Source organism: Blennius ocellaris (assembly GCF_963422515.1).
Source record: "Blennius ocellaris genome assembly, chromosome: 2".
In the NCBI taxonomy this organism is placed as follows: Eukaryota; Metazoa; Chordata; class Actinopteri; order Blenniiformes; family Blenniidae; genus Blennius; species Blennius ocellaris.
In genome coordinates this window covers 16,442,074-16,461,101 of record NC_137651.1, presented here as the reverse complement: position 1 = coordinate 16,461,101, position 19,028 = coordinate 16,442,074, and the positions used below count along the sequence as shown (strand labels likewise).

The 19,028-nt window shown below is 41.7% G+C and overlaps 1 protein-coding gene across 12 annotated transcripts in view; it reads right to left on the bottom strand.

Annotated features, from left to right (window-relative positions):
* The window catches only part of mecom (MDS1 and EVI1 complex locus), a 137,073-nt gene extending 122,223 nt beyond the window's left edge, over positions 1 to 14,850 (bottom strand). For all 12 annotated transcript variants that reach the window (XM_080503318.1, XM_080503328.1, XM_080503324.1 and 9 more), the window contains exon 1: positions 14,657 to 14,850. In XM_080503318.1, coding sequence (XP_080359444.1) covers positions 14,657 to 14,693 — 37 coding nt within the window. In that variant the 5' untranslated portion in view covers positions 14,694 to 14,850. The remainder of the gene's footprint in view (positions 1 to 14,656) is intronic.
* Between the last annotated feature and the right edge of the window lie 4,178 nt (positions 14,851 to 19,028).

Genomic DNA, 19,028 nt, shown 5'->3' with positions numbered 1-19,028 from the left:
CTTGCTTTTCTATACCCCTTGTTCCCCCTTTTTCCTCCCCTCATTTCACTCCTGCTCGCTGATACCAGTGCATAAAACACACCAAAAGTTTTCACTGGAGCTGGGTAATGAGGCAGACCTTTGACCTTGCCTTGATGACTTCCATACCTGTGCATGTGCAGGAATACATGTGGCTGTGTGTGTGTGTGTGTGTGTGTGTGTGTGTGTGTGTGTGTGTGTGTGTGTGTGTGTGTGTGTGTGTGTGTGTGTGTGTGTGTGTGTGTGTGTGTGTGTGTGTGTGTGTGTGTGTGTGTGTGTGTGTGTGTGCCTGCAGCTGGCGGCTGACAGCGACATGACTAATGAGGGCTTGGGACAGAAATAATAGGTTGGAATTATAACACAAAAAGGGTACAAGTGCAAGGGGAAAAGGAAGAACAAATGACAAAACAGTGGACAGGGCAAAAGGAGAGAAAAAGGGAAAGACCATTAGGGAGAAAAATAACAGTCTAAGATTCAGAGTTAATTATTAGTAAAGTTTAGCCCACATTTAAACCAGCAACCCACAAAGAATCCATTTCGAGTCACGCAGAACAATCAATGACAGAAAATACAAGTCTCATATAGCTGATTTTACTTGGACTATTGAAATGTTGATCTTAAGATGACAAAAACGCATTCAGCAAAACTGCAAAAAGTGCCAGAGATGCAATTTAGAAACACACACGTTTATACATAGTCAGCTCAAGATGCCATGTCATTGAAATATCACACAGTGGCAATAAGCCAATGATATATCACTGAGGAGAAGAGCACTAATCTTCAGAATAAGCTACTGTGTAAAACGTTTTTTTATGTTGGAAAGCTTTGTTTCGAAACCCGAAGTTTCATAAGTAATGTGATTTTTGTATTGAGCATCTTACCACTTATCACAGAATTATATCTCACTTTGCATGCAGTTACACAGTTAAACAGCGATGTGTAGAACTGCAGCTGCAGTCATCAGTCAGGTAAATGCTCATCGAACATTCAATACCATGTATAACACATGGATTCCCTTTAAAGAATCGTTGCTTTTCCTTAACTATGTCAAGAGTAATAAATTAGGCAAACTGTACCTTATAATATCTGCGTTCAATCTATTATAGTACAGTTCAGTTATTTCGAGCTTTCTTCCAAATGACAAATCGTCTGGTATGAAATAACTCACATTGAGGTTTCAGAAACCCAAAGGCTCAGAAAGACAGAGAATCCGAGATACCTGATCCTGCAGCGGAAACCAGACTTTGTGGAGTAGCACAACCTGGACAGCACATTTGGGTGTCTGGCAACACCAGCCCACAACTGTCACATTCAAGGTCAAGGGTCATCATGTGTAGACGGAGCAGAACTTCGTAATTATACATGATAAATGTAATCACACACAGGAAGCGTTTCTCTCCACAATTTACTGGCTTAACCTTGTCAGACGTCCCAAGCTGCAGACAAACCAGTGCTGAAGGCTCGTATCATAAAATATTTGTATATTTGTGATGATAATAACACAGGAAACGGCTACGAAAAAGTCAGTTTCTTTGTGTGACTTTTATCAAGAGAAAGCAAAATCAGAATTTAAGTCCCAGAAACTCTTGTCCTTGTGTGTCTGTGTTATGATAATGATGGTATCTGGCCCAAGGAGATCTCTTCTGTGAACCCTGAGCTCCCGCTGGATCACATCAGTGTCCATAATGACCCGCCGCTCACAGGGTCTCAACCCACCGACACAAAAGACGGCGCCGAGACCGAAGAGGGTCAGGTGGACAAATGGACAGATAGACATTCATACCAACATCCTGTCTCAAACCACAAATAGATACAACAATTACGCAAGGTCTGGTCATTTTCATTTTAGTGACCTTTGCCCCTCGCCTCCCACACGTGAGGAGACAAATTACGACTGCAGTTGGATTTGGCTACCAATTCCAATGTGGGCGAACATGCAGCATTCAGGCTGAGACAGCGGACATAAATCATACCTGTATTTGATCTGTGGGGCCCTGAGCTGGCTGACAATGTGACAGCTAGCATGCACCCCATGTCTCTGAACTCCTAAGGGGCTCAAATGGGTCACTTGTTTTGCAGGGCAGTTGGATTTTCAATGGAGTATAAATCTTGGGACAACTAAAGAGAGAAGTTGTCTGGAAAAGCTGAAAATGAGAGAAGCAATTCAAACAAAAGTGTTGCGGACAACGCGCCTCTGGCCACAGTATTGCTGCTTCTCCACAGACGAGAATGAGGGGAGACTCGCCACAAGAATGTAAATAACACACATATGTCACATATTACAAAATATCTATATATATATATATTAAAAAAAAACGATTCAACATGATGGATCAAATAATGTACTGGTCTTGAGAGTGAACATTTGGTTTGTTTGGTTTCTGTCCGAGTGCTGTGAATGGTGGCAGTAGAAGATAACCAGATGAAGATTCGGACAGAAATCAAATATTAACTGTAACAGTCCAAACTTTCCTAATGAGCAAAGGTATTTTCCTGGTGTTGTTCATGCTACCCTCTCCAAGTATGTAGATCAAGGCGCTCAAATGTGAAATTAAAGTTTTGCCTGTGGTAGATTTTCTCATCAGCTAAATCATCGGTTTCAGCGATATGTCAATTCTGAGAGTGCAAATATGAATTTCTGGCTCGACACCAACGTGAAAGACTTCAACCGCAGCTATTTTCTTCTGTCTCATCAGCGGCCGTGTTACCCCTGCCTATGCCAGTATACAGCATGTTTCATCTGAATGCCATGCAATAGATATAGCACCGCCTACATTTACAAGCCCTTCACAAGTTGCAAGTACCGTGCAACCATGCAACAATGCTTATTCCACAAAAACATTACCAAAATTACATAGCATCGGTGCTTGGTGTCCCAGGGGAGATTACTGTGTTACATCAGGAAATGGCCTTCAAAGTTTCCACCATTGTAATTGTACGGTCTGGACTTAGACTTTGTTTTCTGCCTTTCAGAGCCAGTTTTAAAACCCCAGAGGTAGCCAGTCTCCAGGCTAGGCCAAATCAGAATTACATTAACACCCAAAGAGCATTTCATCAGAGCCAGCCAGGCCCCGTGGTCCAGGACACCTGTAATAGAGTTTCCCCTCTCACAGGCGCAAAAACATTTAAACTCCTTTTGTATGGAAGGTTTACATGCTCCTGCCTGCTAGGAAATATGCTGCTGCAACTGATCAAATCAGGCCAAACAAATTGCATTTGTCAAGAAAAGGATCAAATGCTAGCACCCACAACAAACATATTAGCAGCCGGTGCTACACAGAACACTCTTGGCAGTACGATAGTATTGGATTAACAAAGTAACAATGAATAAGAGAAAAATATGTGTAGAAATCCAAACTGACTTCTCCTCTCTGCGTTCCCTCACAGCACTGCACTGCTGCACACCAAGGAATCACTATGATCACATGCAGAAAGACAGATTGGATTACTATGAATTCAGCTAAAGAGATTCCGCATGCCAATCTCAACATCGCCGATTAGGATAAATAGTTGTGATAATTAATCTTATAAACTACCACACCCATCGAAATTAGAAACCTTTTGAAGCTTTTCTCAACTCCATTGTGATTTTTGCACAATTCAACACTTTTGTCCAATTATTCTCATGCCGGAATACATTAAAAAAATAAATAAATAAATAAATCCTATAAAAATCTAACATTTAGTAATGGGAAAAGAAGATATTTTTCTTGTTTGTTATTTGAATAAACAGAGACAGGGATGTCTGGGATGTATTGGTGTGTGAAACTCAGGGGATGGAGAGAGAGAGAGAGAGAGAGAGAGCGTGTAAGGGGTCTGACTGTCTGACAGACAGGCAGGCAGATGGACAGGAACTTGGCATTAGGGAATATGATTCTGCCAGAGAGTGATCCATAAAGACTGAAGGAGGTCAAAGTGCACCCTCTCCATAATGATTCATCATCACTCACTGGTGTCCACGCTGGGATGGCCAGTGTGTGTGTGTGTGTGTGTGTGTGTGTGTGTGTGTGTGTGTGTGTGTGTGTGTGTGTGTGTGTGTGTGTCTGGGAGAGAGGTCCAGTGGATCTGCTGAGAGATAGTGCAGTAAAAACAACCAGCTCTGCTATTCTAAGTCTCTGGGGAGAAAAGAGAGATCTCCCTGTTGTTTTATCAGAGCCGTGGCCAAATACTGTCACCCATAACGTCAATTAATTCCCTCTTCAACATTTTTGTTAAAGAAGGGGGGGGTTTGAGGGAAAACATGGGTGAGAAGGTGAAAATGACACTCTGCGGGTTATGAAATATGATAAATGCCGTAAAACACAAGGAATTCCTTCAGTTTGAGGGAGACTGTTCGACTTTTTTTTTTTTTTTTTTTCGGATGGAAAAAAAACACTGGTCGGACCTCAGTGTGGCAGCGGTTCCCATGGCTACATGGTGGGCAGCAATGGCAGGGCAACAAGGGAGTTGTGTCGATTTCACGAACTGATTTTTTTCCTTCTTTTTATTCACAGCCAGTCATTACTTTTACAACAGCACAGCCCAAACTGACCACTAAAAGGGTGGCGCAGACTGCCAACACCTTGTATATGGAATTCATAAAACAATGGCTCACACTAAATTCCCTTGCTGCATTCTCAATCAAGCTGCTATGGCAATGACTGTGTCCGTGCACATTTATGTGCATGCATGTGCGAGAAGCCATATTTTTTGTTGTGCAGCATTGGATGAATATCTCCATTTCTTGGCAGCTGACAGCCTGTTTGTCATCCACTCCACAACCAAGAACTGACCTTCAGCAGCATAACTACTATTATCCTGCCATACCTCTCCTCTCCCTTCCCTTCATCCATACATTTCCATTGCCTCTCACCCCATATTTTTCTCTCTCCTCCCTCCATCCACTTCTACTATACTTTTTTTTTTTTGCTCCCGCTCTCTTCCAAAGCCTTTGTCATTGATCGCTGATGCGATTGGCTGCCTCCATGCTCAGTAATGACCTGCACTGGTAACCAGCCGGCTGCTCCTCCCGGCCCCTCGCAGATTGAACTGTCAGATGGCAGCGATTAATGGCTGGACAGAGAGACACAGACTCACACCTGCAGTGTCCCACACTGCGCTTTCCTGCCGGTCCCCCGTCCCACCCAAGTTTGGGATTCACAGGTAACTGATGCATATGTTCAGATTATGTATCTTTGCTGCACCGAGACTTCTTGCAAGATTGAATAATCAAGCAGACCTGTTGGACATACATAGGAAATTTTGCAAGATAAGCTGAAAACACGGGGATAAAAAAAAAAGAAAATAACTTAAGTATATAGTTGTCATTACTCTTTTAGAACCTTAAAAAACAGAGAAAGTCATAATTTAGCCAAATCAGAAAATTACTACACTTTGCTCCTCGGTTTAAATGACACCATGTAATCATTATTTGTCTGCAGCACTTTCCTCTCTGACCCCCTGCTTGTCTTTATTACTATATTACTTATGATTGCAGCCATAATCATTCACTTATTCTACTGTTCACACTTGAGTCACTTTGAGCCGGAGGATCAGAAAATGCTAACATGTGTTATTTCCCCAAACAGAGATGAGTGGGGTGTTTGGTCTGGTCTCGCTCTCTGTCTGTCTGTTGAGCTGAGTATTGCGGGCCAACGCGGCTGTCCCGTGTTGTACTTGGCTGGCCGTCTGCTAACTGTCAGCGCAGTATCTCCTTACACTGATGAATGGGAAGTTTCCAGACTGTTCCCAAAGCTTTCGTTCCCCTTGTTCTGACGCTTATCCAAGGGAATGGCTACTCCCCGTCTCACAGCCTTTTTGAGCAAAAGCGCCAATGCGGAGATTGGCATGGGCACGACATTCACAGTGAATAAGGAAGGCATTCCAGTTCACTTTTGCAAACGTTGTTCTGCACTGTCAGATCTTTCTGATACAAAATTCTGAATAGAAGAAAGATCAAAACAACAACAAAACAACTCTGGTCTTGTCTTGTAGGTATCCTTCAGGTCCAGGAAGCCTATAGGGCCTTTGTATTTTCACTTTTGTTCAGATCATAATGACCTGATTGTCGAGGGCTCTTTTTTTATATATATAATTACTTGGTGTAGAGGAAATCACATGCCTTATTCCTGTAGGTTCCAAAGTTGTATTGGAGTTTTCACCGAGCCCACTGTATTTCTTGAAGAGTTAGGAAATGGTTCATTACCATTGTACTCTTCGATGGCTCCTCACTTTTTACAAAATATGATCAAATATTTCACCTTCATAACTTCCATTTTGATCCATATGGGAATTCTGTCCAGATATGTGTGCCTTTCAATTTTCACGTTCAAACAAACTGATTAGCCACAGGTGGACTTTGACTAGTTTCTGGGTACATTTCAAGGTTATTTGAGTAAATGAAATGCATCTAACCATGATGTGGTGTGCCAGAGCAGAAGGTGTGAACACTCTGAATTGTTTCAGTTTTTGATGAAAAACACAAGGACTTTTGTGAGAGATTAAAAAATAGATTAAAGGGAAGAAGATAAAGACAGAACATGGTACTGGGAATAATCCTCTGAAGAGTGAACATGTGAATATCAGGCCAGTAGGGGTTCGGCGTGGCGTGTGAAAGGGAGATAAAAATCGATTAGCTTGTCCACTGACCCAGTGAGCTGGCGGCCCCCCCACTGCCCCTGCCTTGCCACAGCCCTGACAGAGACGTCCAAGCCTCGAGGTCCCGAGGGGTCGCCTCTGGACACTGAGGTGAACAAAGTGGTGCCCTCCTGTCAAACTAAAGCCCTCAAGCACCAGAAAAACAACAGACCATGCTGCAATGCTTCACTGCTCCCTGATTCCACAGGAGACAGAAAGAAATGTAGTTGAGGCTGCTGGAAGAGGATGATGCACAAAAAAAACGTGTCGCAAAATGCTGTGTTGAAACACTGATGCCAAAGAAAATATTTCGGCGAATAGAAATGAGGATTTATTTATCTTACACTTGTGATAAAATAATTTGAAAATGAAACTCAGCTTAATGACAATATCTATATAATTAATTAAAGGTGATCAACATAGTTAAAGTGTAGAAAGCAAAACATCTCTTGTAGCAATTTAATTGTTTGAACTTGGAATATATTATCATTATAAATAAACAGTTGATCAATATTGATTTTAACAATCAACCAAATCATTTTCACAGATTCAGAATGACTTCACAGGCCCATATACAATTGAAATAATACTTCTGATGATCAAGTATTTATTGGAAAAATGTTGAAAAGCACAGGCCTGACTGTCTTTGACACCTGTTGACAGACCCTGGAACCTCTCCCTACTATTTTATCGCTTTGTTTTCCTCTCATGATTTCCTCATTCATATCACTGAGTGAGGAGCACCTCTTTGATTCTTGGCTCTCTGCAGTGTATCTGACCCTGGGGGTCGCAGAGTAGAAAGAAGTGGATGTGTCACCGCTAAGCTCTTCTCCGTGTTAGAATAATATTCCTACAGTGCTTTAAGGATGCTAACGCTAATCAAAACAGGACATCCTGAGGAGGGCCGTGCTCTCTCTTCGCCGGCCCCGCTCACCGGGCCGCTTTCTGTTTTTGTGTTTGCGGAGGAGCGACAATCCCAGGAAGCTGCGAGAAGGGTTCATCAAAGCTCGAGGCGGGGGGCCCCGGCTGCAGGATCGCTGGAATGCGGTGTGGAAAGGAATCTCTACTGTCCTATTGTTCCCTTGTTTCCTCGGACTCATCACACGCCGGCACGTCCAGTTCACTTACAGGTAAGCAGCACTAATCAGCCCCGCATTCTTTTCTACAGCCACATTCTTTCCTCTGCTGCGACCCTGGCTGACCACCAACACACTCACACACACACACACACACACACACACACACACACACACACACACACACACACACACACACACACACACACACACACACACACACAAACGTCAAGTGCACAGCTTGTACAGACACTGACTTACACAGAGGAGAAGTCATTAGGACAGATCTGAGGCAGTTTCCTTTTCTCAGGCAGGGAACTGGAAGTGGAACAGAAAGGTGAACACGGATGATGCTTGCGTCTCTGGTGATGAAAGGTGAACACCCAAACCCGTGCCTGGGAAGCATGACAATATCCAAACAATATGTGCTTGACAGTCTAAATTTCAGACAAAGTACATGGCAATGTATCAGAATATTAAATTGGTAACTTTGGTAGGTGAAGGTGATTAATCTGCATTTATTGATTAGTCATTTTTTTTTTTCTACGTGTTATCTCAAATAACCCTAACTCTTTCTCAAGCAGTCGCCATCAAATCCAATTGGGTAGAATGTGGTGAAGGTACAAACTTCATCAGGAAGACCTTGGCTTTGATCACATCTCCTCCCCTCATCTCTCCCGTCCTGCTGGGGTGAGAGGTCACTGCTTAATGAGCTTCAGGGAAGAGAGTGGTGGGGGCTTATTTTGGCAGGGGACAAAATGTGTCCGGGAATCACATACACATTGCACACAAACACATAAACACGCACACCTGACAACATCTGCCTTCTGCTGGACACCCCTCCCCACCACACACACACACACACACACACACACACACACACACACACACACACACACACACACACACACACACACACACACACACACACACACACACACACACACACACAGCCCTGCACCCTATTGTGTCCCTACTAATCACAAATGACTCTCCTTCTATGGAACCCTCCCTGGCTCACTCTCTTCATTGGACCAACCTGCTCCACCCAGGGAGATCCCCGAGAAGTGCTGGAACATGCCGTTATCGCCACGTTCACACGATTGTTGGGTAATTCCTGTTTATAGCTATGTTCTCCCTCCAGTGTGTAAGCACCGGTCTTTCTATCATGTCAACCAGTAAGAGTCAACGTCCATAAGCTGGCGGCACTTCAGCGTACCTGCCGGTACAAATATGGTCACAGAGAACAACAGAAATGTTCCTTTCTCCACCAGAGTCAGATTGTACCTTCACATCAGCTTTATCTGAGAAATATGTCAAGATGTCATTTAACAAGTATGATACAGCTCTGAGCACTTCAATCATGAATGGCCCCGGGCCACACTATGTCAGGCCCTGTTGAATCTCCATCTTTGATCTGGTTTAAATGCAGTTAAATTAGATTGTTTATCCCTTTTAATTTTGGTGAGCTACGTCATCCATGGAAACACAAAGCTAACCTAATAAATCCACTCATTACTGGATAATCACAAAAAAGTGATTAAAACCAAAGACAAAAGACTGGTGATAAGATTTTTTTAAATTGCATATGTAAGATGAATAAACAACAGTTTACAGTATGGTCTGCCAGATCTATATATATCTGCACAAGTCATAACAAATCATGTGTTTACTTTCCTTCCTATAAAAGCATTCAACAATGTAGTAAAGTGACTTGGAGTAGTTATCTGCTGTGAGACATGAGGCCAGAGTGTCGGGCCCTGTTTCTACCACCTGCTCCAGGTAATTGATTGGAGTGTATAAAATGATTGAGTTACTTTAATTAGCTAACAGACATCACTCCTCAGAGCATGCCAGCGGGCCGATAACTTCAAAACGCCTCATTAATAGCCCGGGTTGGACTGCACCATCAGCAATCTGTTGACATTATATCTCCTCAGACATCAGAACGACGCACAAATCAGCTTGATGTCTGGGTAAACTTTTCAACTCAGCAAAATGCCATTCATCGCGGGCCAATTTCAGATGAGAAAATAGCAGCACGTCTCGCATTTGACAACTACGCTTTACATGGTGCAGCACGCCTTTGTTTTGTACGTACGAGCCGCAGGCCGCACATACACACTCGGTCCAACCAAATAAGCACATTCGCATGCTCACCTCCCTTACACACACAAACACACACACACACACAATCTATAAAAATATGCTTAGATTGGGACTGCTCTGTTGATAATGACCTCAGCCTTGGCACCGTACTTGGGCCAGACCAGACTGCCGACAGACTGGAGGCTTTTGTGTGGACTCCCTATCTCTAGCTCCATGACCTTTAGGGGGAAGAAGAAAGCAGAACTGCCTTTTTTTTTTTTTATTTAGAAGGGGGTAAGGCTCACTCATTGTTCTGTATTGGTACAGTTTCCCTGTGGTAAACACACTGCGGTTCCCAGGCTTGACATGTAGCTGCACACCCTCCTCCGCCTCCATCCATCCTCTCATGTTCCCACACTGCCCAGTCTGGGCTGTTGCACCAACAACAACCCCGCCCCCTCCAATCGCACAACAATACCACACTACACACACTACCTTTAACATACAAACATTGCACTTTATGGAGTTTCCTCTACGTGATGGTCCTAGAAAGCACGGACGAGACATGTGGGTGATGCCTTGGGGCAGGGCCACTGCCAGGGCCAGAGTCAGGACCCATCATGAGGCCTGGAAGCTCCCTGGTTACTCAGAACAGGGGAAAGTGGGCGATAATAGTGCATGAGCAAAGCACTAATGTCTAAGCTTTGCAGTCAGAACCCTAACGCAGATTCCTGGATTATACAATAACATTAGAGAGCTTGAAAAAGAAATGTTTCCATCAGCGTGCACGAGTGCGTGAGTGCGTGAGTGCGTGACTGCGTAAGACCCTTCTCCAGTCTTATCATGCAGGCTAGATGGAGACAGACAGAAAACAACTCTTCCTAACTCACCAACAATCCCTCATGCACATCCAAAAGGACGCATCCTGGTGTGTAAGTATATGTGATTGTAATATGTTTCACTCCTGAACACACCATCAGCAGCTTTCTTAGTTCGACAGCTTGTTTAGTTTGCAGCAGAGCAATCCTATAATTGTTACACATCTCTGATTATGATGTTGAATGTTGCCGCTCATAAAAGGTACTGAGAGAAAGCTTTTTCACCTATTTACACATGACCTTTCACCTAAAGCAAGTTCAAACACGCCTGAAGTTTGTCATGTTCAAAGCCTTTATGATAAAAAACTTTTTGAGATGTTAGTAACGTGGCTAAGTGTATAAACAGTATGTCATTCTGTAAACGATGTTCGTATTTTCTTTGATTTCAGGACCAGGAATCTGACTGGTCACCCGATGTGCCCCTAAATGTGCCCCCATGTGATTTGAACAGGAACTGTGGGACCAGACACATTATGTCCTCAGTTCCACTTGTTTTTCTGAAAGTTTTTCACATTAAAATTGTTACATTACATATTGCATGCTATTATAATTAAGTATCTATTCAGCATTGCAACTTCCACAATCACAATAGACATGGCTAGTTTTTGCAGCAGATGACATTTCCAAAATTCAAGAGAAGTCTCAACCAAAGTAGTGTTTTCCCTGTTTTACATAACTTACTATGTGTAGGTTTCTATTGAATAGCTAAAGAAGCTCAATAAAGAAGATAAAAATATAATCTAGGGGGCAAGTCCGATCTCATAGTAAGGTTGTAAGTGGAAAACGAAGCAGACACATCCATCACCTTTACAAAGAAAAGGGGATTCACTAAGGCTAAAGATGAAAAAATAAATATACCCACTGAACAATATTAAATTATTTCCAAAGTGCTATTAATATTGAAGAGCAGCAGTGGTGCAGTGGCAGTTTAAACTTTATCCTGCTGCTTGTGCTTCTTCTTTGAATAAAATCTTTGTAGGTTTTTAGAATTCCAGATTTATCCATTTATGAAAGAAAACTGAAAACTTTCTGTGAAAATTGTATTGAATTTGTGGAAAAGACAAATGAAAGAAAAGAAAGCAATGGTTAACCAAGCAACACAATGGGGGTGGGTTGACGTCTGTTGTGGGCCCCAGTGATTTTTGACCTAGTCCATTACTGAAGGAGATATAGGACATTTGTATGTGGAGCTTTGGCACCAAGCAGCGCGCAGGCAAAGAGCGCAGCTCTCAACAAGGGGCCGTTTAATGGGGTCTCTATTTCACGTTCCTCGCGCCGGCCCGCTCCTTCTCACCTTTTAAATGGGCCGATCTATTAACCGTTTTAATGAGCTCCGGCAGACAAACGCGAGATGCATGGCCCATTGCACAATGTGAGGAGGACGACGCACTTCTCAGCTCCGGAGAGCAGAGGCGCTGACGGACAGAGAGACAAGAGGAGCGCGAGGGAGCGAGCGAGGCCTTCTCTCTCTCTCTCTCTCTCTCTCTCTCTCTCTCTCTCTCTCTCTCTCTCTCTCTCTCTATCTATCTATCTATCTATCTCCACAAAGGTGAATGAGTGATGGATGACAGAGTATTGCGGTAAATGTGTGAATGGTTATCAAACAGCGCCTGCGCCTCGGGACACAAACTGGATTTAAATGCTCCATTGCCATTTATTAAGCTCCCATATATGAATGTTTTATTCGTGGAACTTTCCATTTAAGCTTTTATTTACCCAGATTTTCAGAAACATACTCTTAGCGCGTCCCTGTGAGATTAATCGTCATTGTAATTATACCTAACAAATTATCAAAGCACTCTAAGCACATTATAATAAAAAAAAAAGAGTTTTTATTGGGACGCAAGTATGCTAAGTGGGCCTTTAATTAGGCCTGCACCAGGCTAGTTTGGATCACCATTTTCCATCTCTCTGTGGCCAACGATTCACCGCGGGGTGCGGCCTCGGCTGTACGTGGTTGGGAGTTTTTGTGGCGCACCGCATTACATCTGGACGTGCGGACTAATCAGTCAGCCTCCATCAATCAATCAATCACTCTTAAATTTACCACCTCTCCATCACCTCCTCTATTACTATTACATGTTACTACCCCCCCCCCCCCAACCCCCCCCCCCCCCCCCCCCACACACACACACACATCTTTTTTTTTTTTTTTTTTTTATCACACGACTGTTCTGCATGGAGGGAGGCACACACTGAACGCATTTACCAGCAGAACCCTTATGAGGGGTCTGGGAATTTAAATATTCACTGTTGACACTGTACAGACCTGGCTAGGGGCCAGGGTGGACCCGCTCATACCAGGGGCCCAAAATACTCCCCTACACTTACCCCCCAAACACACACACACACACACACACACACACACACACACACACACACGCACACACACACGCACGCACACACACACACACACACACACACGCATACACACACACACACACCATATCTGATAAAAGATCTAAATCTCTCTTTTCCATTTTGAAAAAGAAATCCTAAAATACTAGACTAATACTAGACGTATAAATATAATGTGTGTGTGTGTGTGTGTGTGCGTGCGTGTGTGTGTGCGTGTGTTTGTGCGTGCGTGTGTGCGTGCGTGCGTGTGTGTGCTTGTGTGTTTTGTAGATATCCAACATGATGACAATCAGGTGGTACACAAGTTGAAATATATTGCAGCCTTACAATTTATGAAAGTCTTGCTATTCATTGACCTCAAAGCAATGATGCCATTACTAAATTCTTGTTTGTTTGTTTTTTACTTTCAAGTTAAGGACAAGTTTAGTTTTAAAAAAACAGGATGACTAAAAGTATGTCATTTCAACACACGTGTTTTATTTTGTATACGTCCTGATATATCTGTTAAAATAACTATTATAGGCCTAATTTATTACATCTTTGACTTGTTGGTATTTTCCTCTTCCCCCAGATTTTTTTTTTCAAGTAATCATAAAATAATTATGTGTTTTTACAATTATAAAGTCAACAATTTCAAGTCAGTGTTGCAAACAAAACTCAAATGGATTGTAACACAGCAAAGTGATTAACGCAAAACACTAGGGATAGAGAAAAAGAAAATATGGGATGTAAAAGCCACAGCTTGATTAACTTCAGGGAAAAAATATATAAGTCTTTATAATTTATTGGAGCAGATCAATGCATGAATGGCCATATCAATCATCTTTCTGCATATAGTTCAAGTAATTAAATCGATTTAACGACAAGCTGTGACTTAATTTAATAAACTCGGTGAATGTTTTAAGTTATTTTCACCCTAAATTAATTGTATTTTCGAGATAGAAAGGTTGCACCCGACGATATTGGATTTACACGGAGTTCGGAGTCTGTAAACTGTGAAACGCTTGCATGTAACGAATTGAAACATCAACTTTATTTCTTTGCAATGCGCCATACACTGTAACAATCGCCACACATTAACGCATCAAGAAGAGCTCGGAACGAGTTGCATCGCACATATACAGTTTCAAAACAAGACCAGAGTTAACTGAAACATTTACCATATCTGTCTAAATCCTTTTTCTCCTCATCTCTCTCCTCGACTCTTTTTTTTTCTCCACCCCAAGTTTCTCCAGAAGTGACCGGAGGAGCAGTGCGCGGCGATCGCAACACAACTGCCGAAGCTCAGGACGTGAGATTTTAACTTGCAAAACACTTCGTTACACTACAGCGCCCACTACATGCAACGAGTGATTCCAAGGCTGGAGCGGACGCTTCGCAGAAAGTTCTCCCGTCTCTCCCTCTCAACTTTAACTTTACGTACTGATTCCGACCGCGCTGAGTTATTTTCTTTTTTGTGCCATATCGCTCGTTCTCAACAAGAAAAGAATGAGGATTCCGGTCTGCGTTCGGAGATGCATTCGTTACAGAAACTATTAATAAACACAGTGATAACAGCGACAGTCTTAAAGTATATAAGATGCATGATTCAAAGGCAGAAAAAGAAAGGGATGTTGCACCTACTCGTGGCCAGTTTCCGCGCCCTGCCTTTCGACCTCATGGTGCCAGTCTCTCCGCGTGGGGGTTTGTTTGGATTTTTTTCTTCAATCTTTTTTCCTCCTTTTTGTTTTTTCTCTGTCTCTTTTCTCTGGGTTTCTCAATCCAAACGCGCTATCTCTCCAGCATTGTCAGTCTGGACACCTTCGCACATGCGCACAGCCCGGGATCTGCCGGCAGCAAGTGCCAGAAAAAGTTTGGGACGATTTATCACTTTTGATATTAACCTGATCTGGTCAAGATGAGTGAATCGTAGACATCTGGGATCGTATCTGAGTTTTCACCGAGGGAGAAAGCGAGACACACTGCAAAAAAAAATAAATGAAAAAAATATCCAGTGTGCGCTCAGATTTGATTCGGGGCTTCATTTGTATGAGGAAACTTTGTGATTGCGATGTTTCCAGTGCACTTTTGGACTAGTTCTCAGATGATTTTGAAACATGACTCACCACTTATATCTTAAAATAATACAGAAATAGATTAATCACAACGTTTTAGGCTATCAAACTACAGAAAGAAAGAAAATACGTTTATCAAGTTCACTCTAAATCGTATACATGTGATAAAATGAATTGTATTTGACAAAGTTTTAATAAAGTTTTTTTTTCTTTTTTTTCATTCGAGTACAAAATCTCTCTTGGCCAGTTGGATATTTTTTTGCAGTGCAGTCAGCACTGAGAACGTTCATTAAAATGATCCATATTCTGATTGCGCACCTTTTCTTTTGAACAGAATTCACATGAATCAATGCTCACTTAAATCGCCGATGCTGAGTATGGCCATTAAAGATTTTATATTCTTTAATTGCGTTTTGACCATTACACTGAGCAATGGAAATGAATTTAAAAAAAAAAAAGTTCCCCCTCCCTCTCGTGCTTGGGCACCCGGCTGACAGCTTTAATATGAGAGTGCCCACGTCTCCCTTCTCTCTCTCCCTCTTTGCGCTGACAATTATTAATATGTTAAGTGCTCAGTATTAATGTCTGTTTGAGACGTTTCTGTTACACAGTGTGTGAATTTCCACACTTGGTAACTGCCGATGGCCTCGAAAAGGATGTTTTTACTTGATTTAACTTGGAAGGAGAGCGGCTCCATCAGGGTGGAAAAGTGTTTTATCCAAGCATCAATTTAAATAATCTCAGTCCGTTTTACTCTTGGGTTTTGGGAAGAATTGGCACATTTATAACTGCATGTCCTCCACTATCACAATGACGTTTAATAGTTCATGCATCAAGACAAAAGATCGTAACAGACGTATATAAATCCAAAATGTGTCCCCATTCGTTTTACTGATGAATTATACTCAGAAAAAAACCTGCTAAATCCAATACCCACAGCAATATCCACGCATGTTGCTATCATAAAGTTGGATCCTATTCGTCCACAAGCAGATTGATTATAATTAAAGTAATTGGCAATTAATTAGATCCACGGGAGATCATGCTGACCCTGCAGATGAACTCTGTAATGAGCTGTGAACTGAAGCTATCGATTCCAAAGTTTGCAGAAATTGAGTGAAGTCGTGACATCATTAGGCTCGAGAAAGAAATATAAAAAGTTAAGCAACTTGTGGTGGCCTAAAAAGGCCAATTCCAGAGTTTAGAGGTAGACAAAGTCACTCCGTGCGCACTTTACGCATTTGGGACGAAGCTTTATACACAATTGAAAGGAAATATAAATTTAAGTGCAATGTTTTAACATGAATGGCCATAACCCTTCAATATTTATGCGCAAAAGGGTCAAACCACCCCAAAAGTGTTTTACTTGACGTGTTTTCACAGGCGCGCTCTAATGTATTACTTGTTTAACAGATAAAGCTATAGATTGAAAATGCAAACGAAACCGGAGAATCTCTAATCCTCATTAGAAGGACCGAGTTAAGGGAGGTTAACATGGATACTTTATTGTGGTTGTTGGACTTCACTCTATTGCCTACCTCTACTGTAACGACATAAATGGTGCTATTAAGTGGGCTGCACCTATACGGTCAAAGAAGGTGGCGCGCCGGCCGTGAGCAAAAATAAGAGAGAGAGAGAGAGAGAGAGAGAGAGAGAGAGAGAGAGAGAGAGAGAGAGAGAGAGAGAGCGAGAGCTTCAGGCTCAGCAGCGGTCAATTAGCCTAAATGGAAACAGTTTTCTTTCACCTCAATAACTCACTTTTCTCTCTGTCCGCCTCTTCTCTCCTCCTTGAAGCACTTTCCCCAATACATATTTTATTATGATACACTGAACCCGGTGGCAGGGCAGAGAGGAGCCGCGCACACATCCCCACAGCCCCGTGGGTTGTAATTATTAGAAATTAATTGGGTTCGAGACCCCCTGCAGTGCCACGCGCGCACAAACCGGATTGCCGTCTCATCCATTGCGCGCCATCCGGCTCAAAACTCAAAGTTGTTTAAAACACAAGTTGGGGAAAAAACAACAACAGACAACCTTATCTTTCGGTGGATCCGTCTAACTGACGCACTGTTGCATGTTCAGCTGTTAAAGGGTTAAAACATAACACTATCCGTACAGGGGGCTGTGGAGACAGACTAAAAGTGAAAAGGGAGCCTCGGGCGCAAGGAAATTACCGGCGCCCGTGTGACCTTTGAGCAAGGTAATCAATCAAATGATCAACAGGGATATTTATCACTGCTTTGTCCAACCAAACACGGTTGCAAAAACAAATTAAAAATTAAAAAAGATAAAATAAGGACCTTCTGTTGGTCTATCATATTGTTATTAATCGAATAATAATCTTATTATTATTATTATTATTATTATTAATAATAATAATAATAATAATAATAATAATAATAATAATAATAATAATAATAATCTAAGGCCTACATATTGCCGTTACACCTTGGCCGGCCTCCATAGGCACATGGTAAATTCAAAACAAATGTAAGAAACATATGTTCAGTCAGAGCTTTACTTTTTTTTTTTTTCAAGATTTTATTCCACCTATTAATCACACCTAATAATGTAATTATTTCCTGATTTTTGTAGCGGTGTGCAGTGCAAAGAGGCCCGCACCCATTTCTATGGCCCATGCAGTGCATGCTGCCCCTCTGTGGAGAATTATCGACTCAATCAAACGCAGCTAAATGCAATAAAAAAATAATGCTCTGCCGCAGACATTAATCCATCATCCCTCCGCAAAGAGATGGTAATATCCGCAGTTGGGATAAGAAAATAGAATTATTTAGGCAGACAACGTAAGATTGCAGCAGTTTCAATATGTCTCATACTTTGATTTACATAGCCAAGAGATGACGTTTGTGTGTGTGTTGTATTTTTGATAGCAGATAAATAATAAATGAAATGAAGGCAGGTGGATAAATACAATTTAACTGCTACATCTCAATGCAAAGCTGTTCCACAAGTACACGTAAAATAAACTCCAGTAAAATATTTTTGTTGGTTACAGGTATAAAAGCTAATACAAGCAAAGCTAATACACTGATTAGAAAATAAAATTAGCTGTCATTTAGGCTTTTTACATGATATTTGTACTGTAGAAAATGCACAACTATATTGGAACCGTTGTTTTTATGGCATAAATGCTCTTCTCAAAATAAACCTTTATATGGTGTCAGGAAATAAAATGATGTTACTATGACATTTCCTTTCTTGCCAAAATATAAATATATGTGCAGTGGAAAGGATTTCTTCATGAAGAGTAAATAATAGAAAAATGTAAACTGTATTACTTCTACAGTTTACAGTACTTCTACTACTTTAAGTCTCTTAAAATGGTTATGCATGAAAGAAATTCTATGTGTATTTCATTTGGAAATCAATAAATGAAGTGCAAAATTATTTTAATTAGATTTACGTATTTTTTAAAAACCAAAACGAAAAAAACCCCTCGATCTTTTACGTTTCGACGTGTATTGATAATTAAGAAGGAAGTTGTAGTAATAATAGGAGTCAAGGCCATGGGGTGTAATCCTGCTGTGCACCAGTGCTGTTTTTTTTCATCCTGTTTAATTGAGCTACTTTGATCGGGAAAGTACGGCTGGATTGCACTTTAAAATTGTTCGATACAACACCGTCCTCTAGTGGAATTAGTCTGATACTGCTTGTGATATTTGCACTGCTCTCAGAAATACCTGGTAGTAAGTCAGGGTTGTCAACACGAGGCCCACGGTCCAAAACCGGCTCATAAGAAGCTCTAATCCAGCCAATCCACCCAGCAAAATGTAAAAATTAAAGAATCAAAGAAAACTCTGATATAGTTTTTGAAGCTAATCTCTGTAAACACAACCTGGACCGAGGTATCTGTGATACTGTGATGAACGAGAACATTAATCTGAAAGCCATGCTGCCAGGGTGAATTCTTAAAAACATAA